The sequence below is a fragment of the Papio anubis genome, chromosome 5 (genome assembly GCF_008728515.1).
Source record: "Papio anubis isolate 15944 chromosome 5, Panubis1.0, whole genome shotgun sequence".
In the NCBI taxonomy this organism is placed as follows: Eukaryota; Metazoa; Chordata; class Mammalia; order Primates; family Cercopithecidae; genus Papio; species Papio anubis.
The window spans coordinates 88,680,425-88,696,779 of NC_044980.1; the positions used below are offsets into that span (position 1 = coordinate 88,680,425).

At 38.9% G+C, this 16,355-nt stretch overlaps 1 protein-coding gene across 1 annotated transcript in view; it reads left to right on the forward strand.

Annotated features, from left to right (window-relative positions):
* The window catches only part of RHOBTB3 (Rho related BTB domain containing 3), a 65,146-nt gene extending 49,344 nt beyond the window's left edge, over positions 1-15,802 (forward strand). The window contains exons 10-12 of the mRNA XM_003899933.5: positions 3,121-3,287; positions 8,158-8,254; positions 12,521-15,802. Of these exons, the coding sequence (XP_003899982.1) occupies positions 3,121-3,287; positions 8,158-8,254; positions 12,521-12,636 (380 nt within the window). The 3' untranslated portion in view covers positions 12,637-15,802. The remainder of the gene's footprint in view (positions 1-3,120; positions 3,288-8,157; positions 8,255-12,520) is intronic.
* Positions 15,803-16,355: the final 553 nt, after the last annotated feature.

A 16,355-nucleotide genomic window follows, 5' to 3' on the forward strand; every position in this document is an offset into this window, starting at 1 on the left:
TGGGTGCCTTTTATGGATCTCCAATGCCGGCCCAAGTTCACATGTCCCAGCCAGCACCTACAGCATGGGGATCACTGTAGGCACCCGGAAATGAAGGTGTCTTGTGGTACCCATGGCTACTGTAATTCTAGAGATTGGGGCAGATTGTTACTTGAAGCACTGTCTCGTCCACAAGAAGAGGAGGATTGTGCAACTGCTTTGATGGCTGTGACTTCTGATTGGGTCACTTTTAAGGACTTTCAATATTCTGAGACTTTTTTGGTCTTCTTTCTGGCCCAGAGGATGTGGGATTTGTAAAGGCCTCCTTCTGACTTCTGCCAAAGTCAGAAACTCCTCAAACTGACTTCTCTGAAAACTTTTCTTGAGATGTTTAGAATGCCCAGTGGACTATAGGATTCATTTCCAAATTCACTGACCAAGGACTGTCTTTGACCAGGAACCAAACATCTGTGGCAGCTCTAGGTTGGAACAGATCCAGCAGGGTTCTTCTAGCTGGAGGCGCTTGAAGAAATAGCAAAATTTTTTCTACAGGCCTGGAGCCTTGCTTGGGATGCTGGCAGGGAAGCCCTCTGTGAGTAGTCTTCAGCCTTTGGCCACCAGGGGGCTCCCATCACAAGCACAACTAGATTCGGCCCCGTGGAGCTCAGTTCTGGAGCCTGAGACCTTGATTAGAAAATCTCGTCAAGCACCTTAATAAAAATAAAAAGCACACACACATTTCAGGCCAGACCTCTCTTCAGATTCACTGCTTTAATTTTTAGAATGGAAAGGTTTCTTACATTAGGTATTGAAATACGTTTTAAACAAGTCATGAGCCCTCTAGTGAAAGATTTTAGTTCAAAAAGAAGCAAATTTATTTGTTTTGATTAAATTAATTCTGGTCTTGCAGCTTGCTGTAGAGTATTTTGGAGCCAGTTGCAGTTGTTTCTGTCAGTGTTAAAGACTGACTTATCGCCAGGTGCGGTGGCTCATGCTTGTAATCCTAGCACTTTGGAAGGCTGAGATGAGCAGATCACCTGAAGTCAGGAGTTGAAGAACAGCCTGACTAACATGGTGAAACCCCGTCTCTACTAAAAATACAAAAATTAGCTGGGTGTCGCGATGTGCGCTTGTAATCCCAGCTACGCGGGAGGCAGAGGCAGGAGAATCGCCTGAACCTGCGAGGCAGTGGTTGCAGTGAGCCAAGATGGTGCCACCACACTCCAACCTGGGTGACAGAGTGAGACTCCGTCTCAAAAAAAGACTGACTTATTATTTTTGCCTAATAAAAGTGAAAGCATTGGTTCTTTTTGGTAATAAAACTTATTGTTTATTATTTCATTGTTGGCAAATTTATATATTAAATTTTAAAATTGACCAGATCTGAAATAATAGGAAAATCTGATTTTCAGTCATCCTCTCACTCAAGTAATTGAAACTGCTAATATTAAGTTTTACCTTTTGCTAATTAGAAAAAAATACAGAGGAAAGCAGTAATAATGATAGGATTTTTTTTAAATTGGCAAAAATGTGTTAGGGAAAAATGAGTCACAATGAATAATCGAAAAGTTAAGCCGGATACTGGAATCTATGCATTGGGAAGATCACAGAAGACAGGTAATGTTATTATGTTAAATATTCACCATACACAGTGTTCCTGGTTCCACAGCTACAAAAGAATGTAAGAAATGTAAGAATGTAAGGTGGGATAAGAATGAGAATTACATGAAAAACCAGATTTCTAGGGAAGTATTGAATTGGGTGGTTGCCAGGGGCTGGGGAAAGGGGAAAACAAGGAGTTAGTGTTTAATGGGTACAGAGTTTCAGTTTGGGAAGAAGAAACATGTTCTGGAGATAGTGGTGGCGATGACTGCACAGCAGTGTGAATATGCTTCATGCCAATGAATCATATACTTAAAAATGGTTAAAATGGGCCGGGTGTGGTGGCTCACGCCTGTAATCCTAGCACTTTGGGAGGCCGAGGCAGGTGGATCACAAGGTCAGGAGATCGAGACCATCCTGGCTAACACGGTGAAACCCTGTCTTTACTAAGAATACAAAAAAATTAGCTGGGCGTGTTGGCGGGCGCCGGTAGTCCCGGCTACCCGGGAGGCTGAGGCAGGAGAGTGGTGTGAACCCGGGAGGCGGAGCTTGCAGTGAGCCAAGATCGCGCCACTGCACTCCAGCCTGGGCAACAGAGCAAGACTCCGTCTCAAAAAAAAAAAAAAAAAAAAAAAGCTAAAATGGTAAATTTCATGTTATGTTTATTTTATCACAATAAAAGCAAAACAACAAACCAACCAACCACCCTGAAGACTAAAGTCAAGAAAAAAAAATGGCAAAGATCTAGTCCTGGAATTAATTTTTAAGGGCAATTATAGAGTCACCTTTTCTGAAGAATTAAAAAAAAAGAAGAAGAAGAATAGGTTCCCTTCTGAGTATGAAGGCTTAAAAATGGATTCTTTTTATTATTTTATTTTATTTTTATTTTTATTTTTATTTTCTTGAGATGGAGTATCGCTCTGTCACCCAGGCTGCAGTGCAGTGGCACAATGTCTGCTCACTGCGACCTTCGCCTCCCAGGTTCTAGTGATTCTCCTGCCTCAGCCTCCCTAGTAGCTGGGACTACAGGAACCCGCCACCACACCTGGCTAATTTTTTTGTATTTTTAGTAGAGACAGGGTTTCACCATGTTGGCCAGAATGGTCTTGATCTCGACCTCATGATCTGCCCACCTCGGCCTCTCAAAGTGCTGGGATTACAGGCGTGAACCACTGAGCCCGGCCTTCTTTTTAAAATGGAATAATAGGCTGGGTGTGATGGCTCACATATGTAATCCCAGCACTTTGGGAGGCCAAGGTGGGAGGATCATTTGAGCTCAGGAGTTCAAGACCAACCTGGGCAACATAGTGAGACCTGTCTCTACAAAGAAAAAAAGATAAAATGGAGTAAACGTGCAGAATGCTGGCTCCCTTGAGGCTTTTCCTAAGTATTCTATTCTATGGCGGATGATACGGCCAGCATGGTTTTTTAATTATTGTTTTTTTGGGCGTGTGTGTGTGTGTGTGTGTGTGTGTGTGTTTAGGTCATTAAAGAAATGGTTTTATCATCCACTTTCTCTCATGCCCCTTTTCTCATCAGCTGGCATATTCCAGGCCATGTGTCTCCTGATCTGTGCCGAGATGTACCAAGTGTCCAGACTGCAGCACATCTGTGAGCTGTTCATCATTACCCAGCTGCAGAGCATGCCAAGCAGGGAACTGGCATCCATGAACCTTGATATAGTTGACCTGCTCAAAAAGGCCAAGGTAATTGACTCTGTGTATCTGACAGCCTAATTTCTTATAAAATAGTTTTTAAATTATACTATTTTAAAATTTCTCCTTTTTAATCATACATTAATACTAGTCTTAGTTTGGAAGTTTGGCGAATGAGGCTAAAGTGCCTTCACAACAGTTTATCTGGCTAGATAATTTTGAAGCATTAGGGTTTGTGCGCAGTCCCTTTATAAGGAGGCAAAATGTCCAGACATGGAATTTTTTTAACTAAATAGTGGCCCGTAGCAAAGTCATTTGAATGTGTGGCTATACTGTGTCACATAGGCATTGTAGGAAATAGAATTTACATTGAATTTCCCCAAACAATCACATCTTCAGGTTCCTAAAAGGAAAATGACAGAATGGGCCCATATATGCTGATAGCGATGGTTAAGTTAAACTCATTTACTTCTTCATTTTTTCATCATATAATGAACATGTTTTGAAGTTTCAGTTGTATGTAGGAGATACTGGTGTGCCTCATTTATCCTTGCAGAATGCCTTTTGTTTTCATGTCTCACTGTATTAGCAATCACTGCTGTATATATACATGCTGCTTCTGGGCCTCTTATAAGCTCAGAGTCTTTTGTTTTCAGTAATTGTGTCATTACTGATTTTAGAGAACGGGGGTTGGGGGGTTACATAATTAAGTTAATTTTAAGTAACTGCAGTTACAGAGACCCTAAATTATGAATCGGAGCCAGGTCTGTAAATAAACTAGGACTACTGTGTTGAAATCTACTTCCCAAACCCCTAGATATGCTCACGGTCAAAAACCTGCCAAATCCTCATTCCCACTTTCTTTCATTCCTGGAAGCAGAAAGCTTATTCAGATGGGCCATCCTACCGTTGGCCATTCTGCCATTCCATCCACTGCCCCAGACAGTTTCAGGACTTGTGGTGGTTATGGCATTCTCTTGTGTACTCAACTTGTGGTAAGCTGAGCCGTCTAGATTTTTTTCACAGGAATATATTTGTTCAGTCACTACAGAGTGTCAGTAATTCTTGAAATATTATCTGGCATCCAACATATCTATACCTATGAACTTTGACATCCAGGGTTACAAAAGCATGACAGCTTTTGTCTCCATCTCCATTGCTAAAATGGAGCCACATGATGGGGCAAATTCCAGATCTGTGACAGCTGAATGCTTGCCTCCAAGCTGAGATGAATTCATTCATCAACACTTCTGTTTATAGAAGGGAATTTATTTAAAGCATTTAGGTCTTCTCCTACTATCTCCTTAACTATTTTGGACTTCATTTCTCTCATAATCAAGTCTTATGATCACTTGTATTTAATATTAGGGCTAAAAACAAATTTAAAAATTGAGTAACACTGATCTCTCTTTGTAATATATTTACATTCATCTCATGATAAATAAATAGCTCCTCTCCAAATTTAGTTTACAAGTTTTTAAATTCTTTCTACTAGTTTCACAATCTCAGTTCATTTTTGATGTATCATTTTCATACTATTCTAACAAGTTGTTCATACTTTTTAAAAAATTGGACACAAGTTTCTTTTTCCTTATCTTTTAGTATCCTCTTAAATCGTTTATGTATAAGAGAACTTCCTGTGTGGTCCCATTGATTTCTTGAGGTGCCTCTCCTCTCTGCCCCTCTACATTTGGTTCCTCATCAGAATCATTTTTCATTGCACTGTCAGAAATTCTTCCCTTGTTTTCCCTGATTCTGTGGTTTCTGACTCTGTGATTATCTTTATCTTTTCCCCTTGACTTTAAAACAATCTAAGATACCAGCTCATTTTGAATTTGGTTTCTGAAGACTTTTTATTTTCTAAGATTACGCCTGAATTTACCAGTTTTCCTTTATTCTTTTCCCGGTGGTTCCTAATTTGGCAGTTGTGAATTCCAGATAACAGAAGTGTTTCTTCCCAAGTTTTCTTTGAAGTTCCTAGTTTGAGGTTTCACTTCACCAGCCAGTTCACCCTGTTGGTCAGAATTTGGTTAACTTTTCTCTTGCCATTTCTATGACTTTTAGGAGTGAAATTGTCTTTTAGCAGAATTAGACTCCCAGTAGCTCTCCAAATAATCAAAATTTCTGATCACTCTGCCAGTTTTGTACTGTGTGTCAGGAAACATCTTTCATACTTTCTTAGATAGATGAGCAGTGTGGGTATTCTCTCACTTCTCTGTCCGTTTTCCCCTAACCTCTCTCAGATCTCTACCATGATTTACCTTCAGGTTTCCATCAAGGAGGACTCTTAAAATTCAAGAGTTGAGATGCAGATTCCTTATCTCTACTCCTGTTTAAACCCTATCTGTTTAAACTTTGGTGATTCCTATGAAGTTGTATTTATTCTCGTATTAAAAATTTTAATGCATCTTCTTATTTATAATCTATATATTAATATTTGGCTACCTGAAGCTACAAGTTGTACTTCTGAGAGTTTCTGGGTACTTTCTTTTGAGTTTATGGGTGTTTTCTCCACATTCTCCTTGTAGCTGTTACGTTCTATTGCATTTGGCTTATGGCTTTTTAATGCCTTTTTAACAATTCTGTTGCTTATTTCAGTTTGAACCCATTTTCTTACATCAACACATATCCTTCTAAAACCTAGTTTTTACAGTGAGACATATTCCATTCCTGTTACAGAGGCCCTAGATTATGAATCTGGGCCAGGTCTGTACATCAGCTAGGACTGCTGTGTTGAAATCTACTTCCCAAACCTCTACATGTGCTACCAATTCCTCATTCCTTAATTCTTTCATTCCTGAAAGCAGAAAGCTTATTCAGTTGTGTCATCCATCCTACTGTATTTAAGATATTTTGGATAATATAATAAAATTTAAGATATTATAATTGTGGACTCTTTGCAAAAGAGTTACAAAAGCATGACAACTTTTATCTTCCATCCACATTGCTAAAATGGAGCCACATGATGGGGCAGATTCCAGATCTGTGACAGCTGAATACTTGCCTCCAAGCTGAGATGAATTCATTCATCAACACTTCTGTTTATAGAAGGGAATGTATTTAAAGTCTCTAGGTCTTCTCCTACTATCTCCTTAACCATTTTGGACTTCATTTCTCTCATAATCAAGTCTTGCGATCACCTGTATTTAATATTAGGGATTAAAAACAAATTTAAAAATTGAGTGTGGACTGTTTGCAAAAGAGTCCACAATTGTAATATCTTAAAAGTACCTTAAATCTTGTTCAAAAAGAAAATTCTTCATTTTTAAGCATGCTTTTGTGGCCAGCTGTTTATTTCTGTGACCTCCCTTTTCCTTCTCAATCACAGCCCTTAAGGCAATGTCCTAACTTCCTGGTGTTTTGTTATCTGCTCTGGGTTAATCATCTAATAGTAGTGGTGGCTTTAAAAAGCTGAAGGGGCTTACTCTGTTCCCTTGAGATTGCACACATTCATCTGCTAAAAGATAAGGGGAGAAAAAACTGTTAAAATGTTACGTGGGATTAGATAAACTATAAAGTTATTTCCAGTTCAAAAATTCTGATTTTATGTAATGAAAATAACAGGGACCTGTGAATATATGTGTTTAAATACTCTCACACTATACAGCTTTAAAAAAAAAAAAAAAAGCAAATCCTTGAGTTTTTTTCATTAAGGTATGAGATTACTAATCACTCTTCAATTTAGCATTACTTGTTGCTTACTTAATATTTTTGCATCTCCTTAGAAGAGCTATATTTAGCCAAAAGGTAGCGGCAACCTGAATGTCCATTGACAGGTGAAGAGATAAACACAATGTGGTATATATGTACAATGGGATATCATTCAGCCTTAAGAAGGAATGAAATTTTGGTATCTGCCACAACATGGATGAAACTTGGAAAATATTACCGTAAATGAGCCAATCATAAAAGGACAAATATTTTACAATTTCCCTTATATGAGGTACCTAGAATAGTGAAATTCACAGAGACAGAAAGTAAAGCAGTGGGTGCTAGGACCTGGTAGGGATAGGGAGAAAACTGTTTAATGGTACAGAGTTTCATTTTGGGGTGATAGAAAAGGTCTGGAAACAGATAGTGGTGTTGGGTTGCCCCACCATGTGTATGTACTTATTAATGACACTTAACTGTACACTTAAGAATTGTTAAAATGGTAAATTTTGTGTTATACATATTATACCACAATAATAATAAAAAAAAGAGTTCTATACTCATGTACCCAAGTTGCCTGCCAGCAAGTTACTGTCATCTGTGTTGGTGGTTGAATGGATCAGTGAGTATCAGTGCATGGACACTAAGGTGATGATGTCGGTGGCCTGCTTGCTTGGAGTTTTCCCTCCATTAGCAGCTGTTGGAACTCTGAATGAGGAGAATGGAGCTGGAAATCCTGCTCAGTTTACTGTACATCTCATTAGAAGCAAATATTTAGACACAGCTCTCTCTTAGAAACATTTACACATTGAAACCCATGCCTTCAACCGATGGTGTTTCCTCCTCAAAATATGTTTTGACTTGCTCCTCAGGTGAACTTGTTTCAACATTGCTCACCATCATCTGCTACACAGATACAGGTGCAGTTAGTGACGTCCGTGGTTTTAGATTAAAAGCTTAAATTAAATCTTCAAGAACCTCAAACAGATGCAGCCATGCATTGCTTAAAGATGTTTGGCCACTCCGGCAGCCATAGATTGTTATTCGCTGTTGGTTTGGCTTCTTCCAAGAATGTACTTTTAACATTATCTGTTAATAGTGCTCCCTCATCCTGTCTGCTGTCACAGTAGACTGAAAGCTGCATCAGGTAAAGGCACATTAAACATGAATATGGGCTCTCCGTGATTGCTCCCAGGCCGTTCTCTTGATCTGATCATCACACTGGTGGCCATTATGTGCAATGTTGTTTCCCTTTTCATTTTTCTTGCAGTTTCACCACTCTGATTGCCTTTCAACCTGGCTACTTCATTTCATTGCTACTAACTACCTCATCTTCAGTCAGAAGCCTGAATTTCAGGATCTTTCAGGTAGATTGCCAATTTCTATTTTGAAAAGAAAACTTTATGTTCTTTGTTCTTAGATTTGAGACATAAGTTGTAGAAGTAGTGCTTTTAGCAAAATAAGAATAGTCAATGTAATAAATTTCTTGTAAATTATGCAGTGTGGTAATTATGGAAACAATTTATAGTCACCTGTATTACATAAGCGGCTTAACCTGTGTTACACAAGAAGTTTTCTAATGATTATTTTATAGCTCCCATCCATTTTTAAACACATTTTCTTTCCCTGAAATAGATAAGGTGACAAAATGTGTCCTCAGGTGGCATTTGCTTGTGAAAAATGATACCTTAGTTGTGACTACCTAAGTTAGTAGCAAAGTTTAGACAGTACAGATTTAAAAATTTAACTCTTGTTAACTATATGATATATAGCTTTATTGTACTGGATATCTGTATTTACTGAGTATATCTATATGGGAGTCCATTATATTTGCAATAATGGTTTTTCATATATAAAAGAATGTTGTGAAACTTACTGAGAGTACATGTAATATGCTTTCTAAGGTAAATTATAAAGATTAAAACCAAAGTGTGACCTACTGAGTACTGCATAAAAAGAAAAAAATGAAAATATAATAGTTGTCAGAATTGACAGTTTAGATGCAATGGTTTGCTCATGTTATTTTCTAGCATAGACTCAAGGAAAATTTGAGCTAAAAAGAAAAGGAAGTGAAAGATTACCTTTTCGAGGAGTTTCACACTCTGGACAAACAAATCTCCGTGGAGATAACTGAAGTGACTTCTAGGGTGGGGGGCAGAAGGTAGGGAGTGGGTGAGGAGAAGAGAGAGAGGGAGTAAGGGAAAGGGAAAGAGAACGCTAAAATGTAAGCTCTTGGACTCTTCCCTTCCTTCTTCAGTCAGAGTACTTCCACTTTATCTGTTTCATATCTTGAGTTCTACCTAAAATTATACATCCTAAAAAAGACTTTGCTGGTAAAAGACATAAAAATCATGTGGTCAAGATGGTAATTCTACCTCGGTGTAATCTCAGCCAACTTGGGAGGCTGAGGCTGAAGGATCACTTGAACCCAGGAGTTTGAGTCCAGCCTGAGCAACATAACGAGACCCCTGTCTCTAAAAGAAAAAAAAAGTAAAAATCTCTTGTTTGTATTCAGCTACTTGTTGTACAGTTAAAGGAAACCCAGGAACACACAATCAGTTTTTAGGAGATGTATTCAGCCAGTCAGCAAACATTATATGTCTATTGGGAGCCTCCTTACGTAAGTCAACTATTAGTACAGTAGAGAAGCATAATCACATCAAAACAAAACAACAAGTATTAATTAGCTAGGTACTTTGTGCAAGGAAAAAACAAAGTCGGTTCATAAAAAGATAAGGCTTGTGTATGCTTGCTGTCAGAAGGAACATTCTTCTACAGTTATTCTTTTTTTTTTTTTGGAGATGGAGTCTTACTCTGTTGTCCAGGTTGGAGTGCACTGGCGCCATCTCGGCTCACTGCAAGCTCCGCCTCCCTGGCTCATGCCATTCTCCTGCCTCAGCCTCCCGAGTAGCTGAGACTACAGGCGCCCACCACCACGCTCAGCTAATTTTTTTTTTGTATTTTTCGTAGAGACAGGGTTTCACCGTGTTAGCCAGGATGGTCTTGATCTCCTGACCTTGTGATCCGCCCACCTCGGCCTCCCAAAGTGCTGGGATTACAGGCGTGAGCCACCGCGCCCCATCCAGTTATTCTTTAAGTAGCTGCTTCTATAGTTATTTAAGAAACTAGCTAAAAGTTAAATGAATTGCACTGTAGTCCTGGATCCACTTTCATTATGCTACCTTAGGTCACTCTTATTTGTAAAAGAAGAATAAGATTATTTTCTACTCACTATCTTGTATAGATATGTGGTATATATGGAGTACTATTACAACTTTGGGAGAAAGATGCTCTATAAATCCTTTTAGTTATGAATTTTCATTATGTGGTATTCCTCAATTGCCTATAAAGTATGTTATGACATCTGGCATGGTGCAAAGCAGGGCTTCCAGTGTGATGTGAGGTGGCAGGCTAAGGAGGAGAGGCTGTGTCGATGTTGCCTTATGTTCCTTTGATGGGAATTAAAAGGGAATCATGAGAACTCTCATTCTGCAGTGCCTCTTCCTGTCCAGGGACCTGCTATGAGGTGTCATCCTCTTGGGCAGAGGAAAAAAGCACCTTTTGGATGAGGGAGAATTTAATTGTCTAAATCAATAGTTACTCACTGGCTGTCTATGGTTTAGGTGTAGCCTGCCAACGTGTTTTATTTGGACCCCACAGTTAAAAATATATAGTGCTGGTATTTTAAAATGCCATATTTATGGCTTCTTTTGAAAAATTGGAAGATCTGGCTACCCCAGGCCCATCTTCCTAGTGGCAACATGTGGCTTGGCACTGGCGGCCCACCTAAAGAAGTATGCCCTCTCCAGAGGGTCACAGTCACTTCTCTCCAGTGCTTTACACTTGGCCTGCTGCACACGGTGACTTGAAGTTGGGAAAGGTTCTTGTCACAGTCACTCTACGGCTTCCTTATAGAACAGCCCATCTTCAGTTTCAAAAGTTCTCAAATTATTATTGGAATTCTACAACTTGTTTTCTGTTGACTGAGAATTTTTCATTTTTAGACATGTTTAGAAATCAAAAAGTGAGACTGGAAAAGATGTCATGTCAGTACAGGCACAGATACATCAGAACCCAGTTAAAACGTCATTAAGTATTAGGTTTTTATATACTGGACTCATGAACACAAACAGCAGTGCACAGGAATATGTTACCCTTGGCATTTATGGATTCATTATTCTCACAGTTTAATTTAGCTCAATATTATGTGTTCTGTATTATGGGGTTGTTTGTTTTGTTTTGTTTTGCTGGCTGCCAGAGCTCATCTGTAATAACTTTTCTCTGGTTTTTGATATTTACTGAGGGAGGAGCTTCACGTCACCTTTGCTTCCTGTTGAAACTTAGAGCTGAGCAGCTAGTTTGTATGATCCTGCAGCCTGAATCAAGACCTTATTAATCTGAATTATAATAGATGAGGTTAAACAGTAGATGGAGAATCAAGAGATTCTCCTGCCACATCCTCCTCAGTAGCTGGGATTATAGGTGTGCACCACCACACCCAGCTAATTTTTTTTTTTTTTTTTTGGTAGAGACGGGGGTTGTGCCATGTTGGCCAGGCTGGTCTCGAACTCCTGACCTCAAATAATACGCCCACTTTGGCCTCCCAAAGTGGTGGGATTACAGACATGAGCCATCACGCCTGATCTCCAGCAAGGTCTTTATGATCTGTATCTTGTGTCAATCTCTTATCTCATTCTGTAACCTAGAATGCCTAACTGTCTGGGAATGCAGCCCAGTAGGTTTCAGCCTCATTGTCCCCAGCCCTTATTCAAGATGCAGTTGCTGTGGTTCAAATGCCTCTGACAATTGTGCTTCACCAAAACTAGAGAATGAACAAAGCGAAGGACCTGGAGTTCAAGAATGGGGGGATCCAATCCCAAGGCAGGAAGCAGGTCCAGAAAGCAGGCAGGGCAACAGCAACAGGAAAGAACAGCTTATCTGATGACTGGCTGGGTGGGAAGCACAACTGAGAAGACTTGAAGGATTTTGGAAGACTAAGTTAGCTACAAAGAAAACTAAGTATTATAAATTGAAAAAAAAAAATCTGTCATATCCAGGAAAAACAAACATTTTATTGAAAAAGAAAAGCCAGGCATATGGTGGCTCACGCCTGTAATCCCAGCACTTTGGGAGGCTGAGGCGGGCGGACCACGAGGTCAGGAGATCTACCATCCTGGCTAACAAGGTGAAACCCCATCTCTACTAAAAATACAAAAAATTAGCTGGGTGTGGTGACACACACCTGTAGTCCCAGCTACTCGGGAGGCTGAGGTGGGATAATTGCCTGAAACATGGAGGCAGAGGTTGCAGTGAGCTGAGATTATGCCATTGCACTCCAGCCTGGGTGACAGAGGGAGACTCCATCTCAAAAAAAAAAGAAAAAAAAAAGGAAAATAATCAAATACTACTCAAAGTAGTGGACAAAATGTATATAATTGTAAGTCACATCATAACTTAAATCCTGATACTAATTTAACCAAAATGGTAGCAAATTGTTTGGGAAAGCTTGCGAGAATGGTAGGAGGTGTATCACAGAGCTTGAATCTCATCTATTAAAGAGGAAATCAATAGCTGATATCTTAATTGATCCACAATAAAACATTCAATTAACATTCTTTTTCTTAACACTTCAGTGGAGGAACGCAGTTTTGTTGAAAAGCACAGATGGCCGTCGAATATGTACTTGAAGCAGCTTGCGGAATACAGGAAGTATATTCACTCCCGGAAATGTCGTTGCTTAGTAATGTAACCTGGAGCTTTTATATACTGCATTTCTTTTTTATTATTATGAAGAATGGGATACTTCCAGGTTCCAGTAAAACTCTTCCGACTGAAACCAATGTGGGTGTTAGAAAAATTACCATATAGCTTAATATGTTCGTCAGTTCTCTTTGGGAAAAAACTACCATTGTGGTCTTAAAAAGGGAACAAAATATACCATAGGCTAAAACTAAGGCTTTCACTCTAGCATGCAAAGCTGTTTTGCAGCTATGTTTTCCCTTAAAGATGTCCTGTTGCTTTAGTGATATTTAGACCCCTCTCAGTTAAGAAGTGCTTAAGTTTAAAAAAAAAAAAATTATATAGGATTAATACAGAAATTTTATCATGTCTGATTAATTGCTCTATTAAAATAAGGGGCATTTAAAGACCCAGCATAACTATTTGTATGATGAGAAATCTGGGGGAAAACCAATCAGTCCAACATGAGATTTTAGGAATAGTAATTTACCTGCCCCTTGGAAAGTGAAATGCCACTTGGTTCCCAATGGGTGACAGTGTTTGAATCATCATAAAAAAACTTCTGCTTTTCACCTGGACAACCCAACTGAGCCACTTTGTCTCCTTTTGGCAATCTGAGTAGGCAGGGAACCTAGGCAGGGCTGGCTTTCTTAGCATGTAACTTGTGTAGCAGCACAGGGCCCACACTTAGAAGGACCCCGCACTTGGTTCAAGGCTCTGCTATAGCAGAAATTCTTAATGATGTTTGAAGAAGGGTCCCATGATTTCATTTTGTGCTGAGCCCTCAAAATTATGTCTATTTCCTGGCAGGAAATATCCTATGTTTTCTTGCTCAAACAGCTTTCTCTGTTTGAGCAGAAAAGAGGCACTGATATAAAGGGAAGAGAAGGAGGCTCACCGGAGGGAAGAGAACATAGTAAAAATTCCTGCCTTTGGGGAGGTCTGAACCACCCCGGGCCCCCACTGCCACCTCGGCTGGCAAGGGAGAAATGTGTTGTGTTGTCTTAGCTTTAAAACAGTCACAGTTCTTGCTCTATCATAGATGAACAAATACTTTCTTGATCATTTTGTAAGACCAGGAGGTTGGTAAGAGTGACTAACCAGCCTAACTTTAATACACATATATAAAGATGCTCTCAGAGAAAGATGCTCTCTAGAGAATTGGCTACTGAAGTTGGCTCAAGAATTTTTTTTAGTGTTATTTACCAAGATTAGGACGTCAGTGGCTTAAATTCTTTGAATTCTTCTCAAGGACTACAAGATTATTTGATAAAGAGTAGCATGAATGTTGTCCTCTAAGATTACACAGTAAGTTCAAAGAAAGGATATAAGTCAAAGGCTTGTTATGTAGAGGGAGAATGGACTGGGATAGAGGACAGAATGATAGTTTCTTTCTTTCATATCACATGTATAGATAAATAATTATATCAGAAACTCACAAACCTAGAGATGGAAAAACAGATTACTGTCTATTGTCAGCATCATTTTAATCTGTAAGTCAGTACTGGAATATGTTTTTCTTTTAATTTCCAGTGACTTTAGAATACACACAGTTTTTCCAACTTTTCAAAATTTTGACTAAATGGTTTTATAGTATATTGTTGGGACCCCATACCGTTAGCCCTTGTGTGTATACCAACACTGCCAAAGTGAAACATTAGGCCAGGCATGGTGGCTGAGGCCTGTAATAACAGCATTTTGGGAGTCTTGAGGCAGGTGGATAACTTGAGGTCAGGAGTTCAAAACCAGCCTGGCCAACACAGTGAAACCCTGTCTCTACTAAAAATACAAAATTAGCGGGGTGTGGTGGCACACACCTGTAATCCCAGCTACTCAGGAAGCTGAGGCAGGAAAATCGCTTGAATCCGGGAGGTGGATGTTGTAGTGAGCCGAGATCGTACTACTGCACTCCAGCCTGGATGATGAGCGAAACTCCATCTCAAAAAAAAAGAAAAAGAAACCAAAGTGAAACATTAAAAATTCCCTATAGATATATTCCAGGAAACATTTTAATTGGGCAGATTTTAATAAGGGTGTATCAGTGAAGATTACTGAAATTGATTTTATGTCTTTTGTATTTTAATCACTTGAGTTAATCAACCACCGGCAAATCCCATTTGACAAGGATTAGCATTGTAAAAAATAGATACTGTGGTAGATTTCTCGAAATTCATTCACATTTAAGACTTTTAAAATGCAATAATAGCCTTTTGTTTTTCATGAGCATATTCTCACCTATATAAATTACGGCATTTAAAGTTCAAACTGAGTAACTTTTAATCTAGGAAATTGAAAAATGTAAGTTGCAAAGCAAAAAAAGGTATTTTGAAAATACTATTTAATGTTTAACTAGACTATAGGTAGTTCCTTAAGGTTGTTTGACCTGAAGTGGAGTTGGGTTTGGAAGCTGGTGCCCAGTTGGTGCGGAGCGTGTAGTTTTGTTATGAAAGTTCTTTACCACCTGTGTAAGTGACACCAACACCCAGATGTCACGGCTCTCTAGAGCTAGTCAGAAGAGAAATCAAATTAGTGTTTAAACCCATTTGCATATAGACTCGTCAGTACATTTAACTCAATATAACAAGAAATTGTAAAATACTTGTATCTTAGAGAAATGAGTGCTGGTTTTGAGCGTTGTTTTTTAACTGAAAGATTATTTCTAGATGGGTATGTGCTTTGTGGTGGTTTCTGCTTCCATCTATTTCCCAGGCATTTTAATTAGAGAAGACACTGTGGTAGAACTTTCCTTTCCTTTCTTGGCCAGAGTCTTTACCCTATTTAACCCTTTGTGTATTTCTGACTGCTCACTGTTCATATTATAGGAGACTAGATTTGTAATGTAGAACTCTCCATAACACGAATGAAATTAATCCCGTCCAAGCCAGCATGGTGGCTTCATATTGAGTAGTAACAGAAGTCTGAACAATTGGATAAATTTGACTTCCAAGACAGCTAAACTTTTCAACTGCAATTTTAAAAACTACACTACACTGTTATAATCTGACAAAAATGTCCTCAAAGAGTACTTTATTTTATTTAAAGCATCTGTTTAATTCAACCTTTAATAATTTTGCAAAGAAGGGTATGTGTGTATTTTAATATAGCCTGACCTGAATTTATATGTTTTTAGCTTTAGTATTTAACATTTTGTAACAAATAAACCTTTTTTAAAACAAGTTTGATGAAGCGTCCTGTGGTTATTTTACCTTGGATGTTGAAATACTGAAATGATTTGGAGAGTGCTGCCTTGTATTTCTCAAGCGTAATTATGCTTCACAGGTAATTTTCACTATGTATAAAATATTTAGAATGTGGCTGATACTATAGATGACTCATATGTGTCATGAGATAAAGAAATTTATATTGTCTTTAACAGTCAAGACCAGAATTTATCTCAGCAAAATAACTGCCTTTGTTTAGAAAAGTGCTTTGATAATTAAACATAGAAGTGAGCCCCTTATAGGCTTGAGTGTTGTCTGGGACCAAGGCTTGGGAAGTGGAGAAGCTGCTCTGCATAATAGATGGAAAAGAATCTGGAATTTCCCAGGGCTGAGGAGCCCAGGCAGGGAGGGGAAAGAGATGAGACAGCCATACCATGAGAATGGATGGTGCATGGAATGATGTGGCTCCTCCCTAGCAGGTTCCCAAATTTTCAGTAAAGCCTACTAAACTCACGAAGGGCTCCACAGTTCCTTTGGAATTATGTTCCTCACACAGATCTTATCTGGA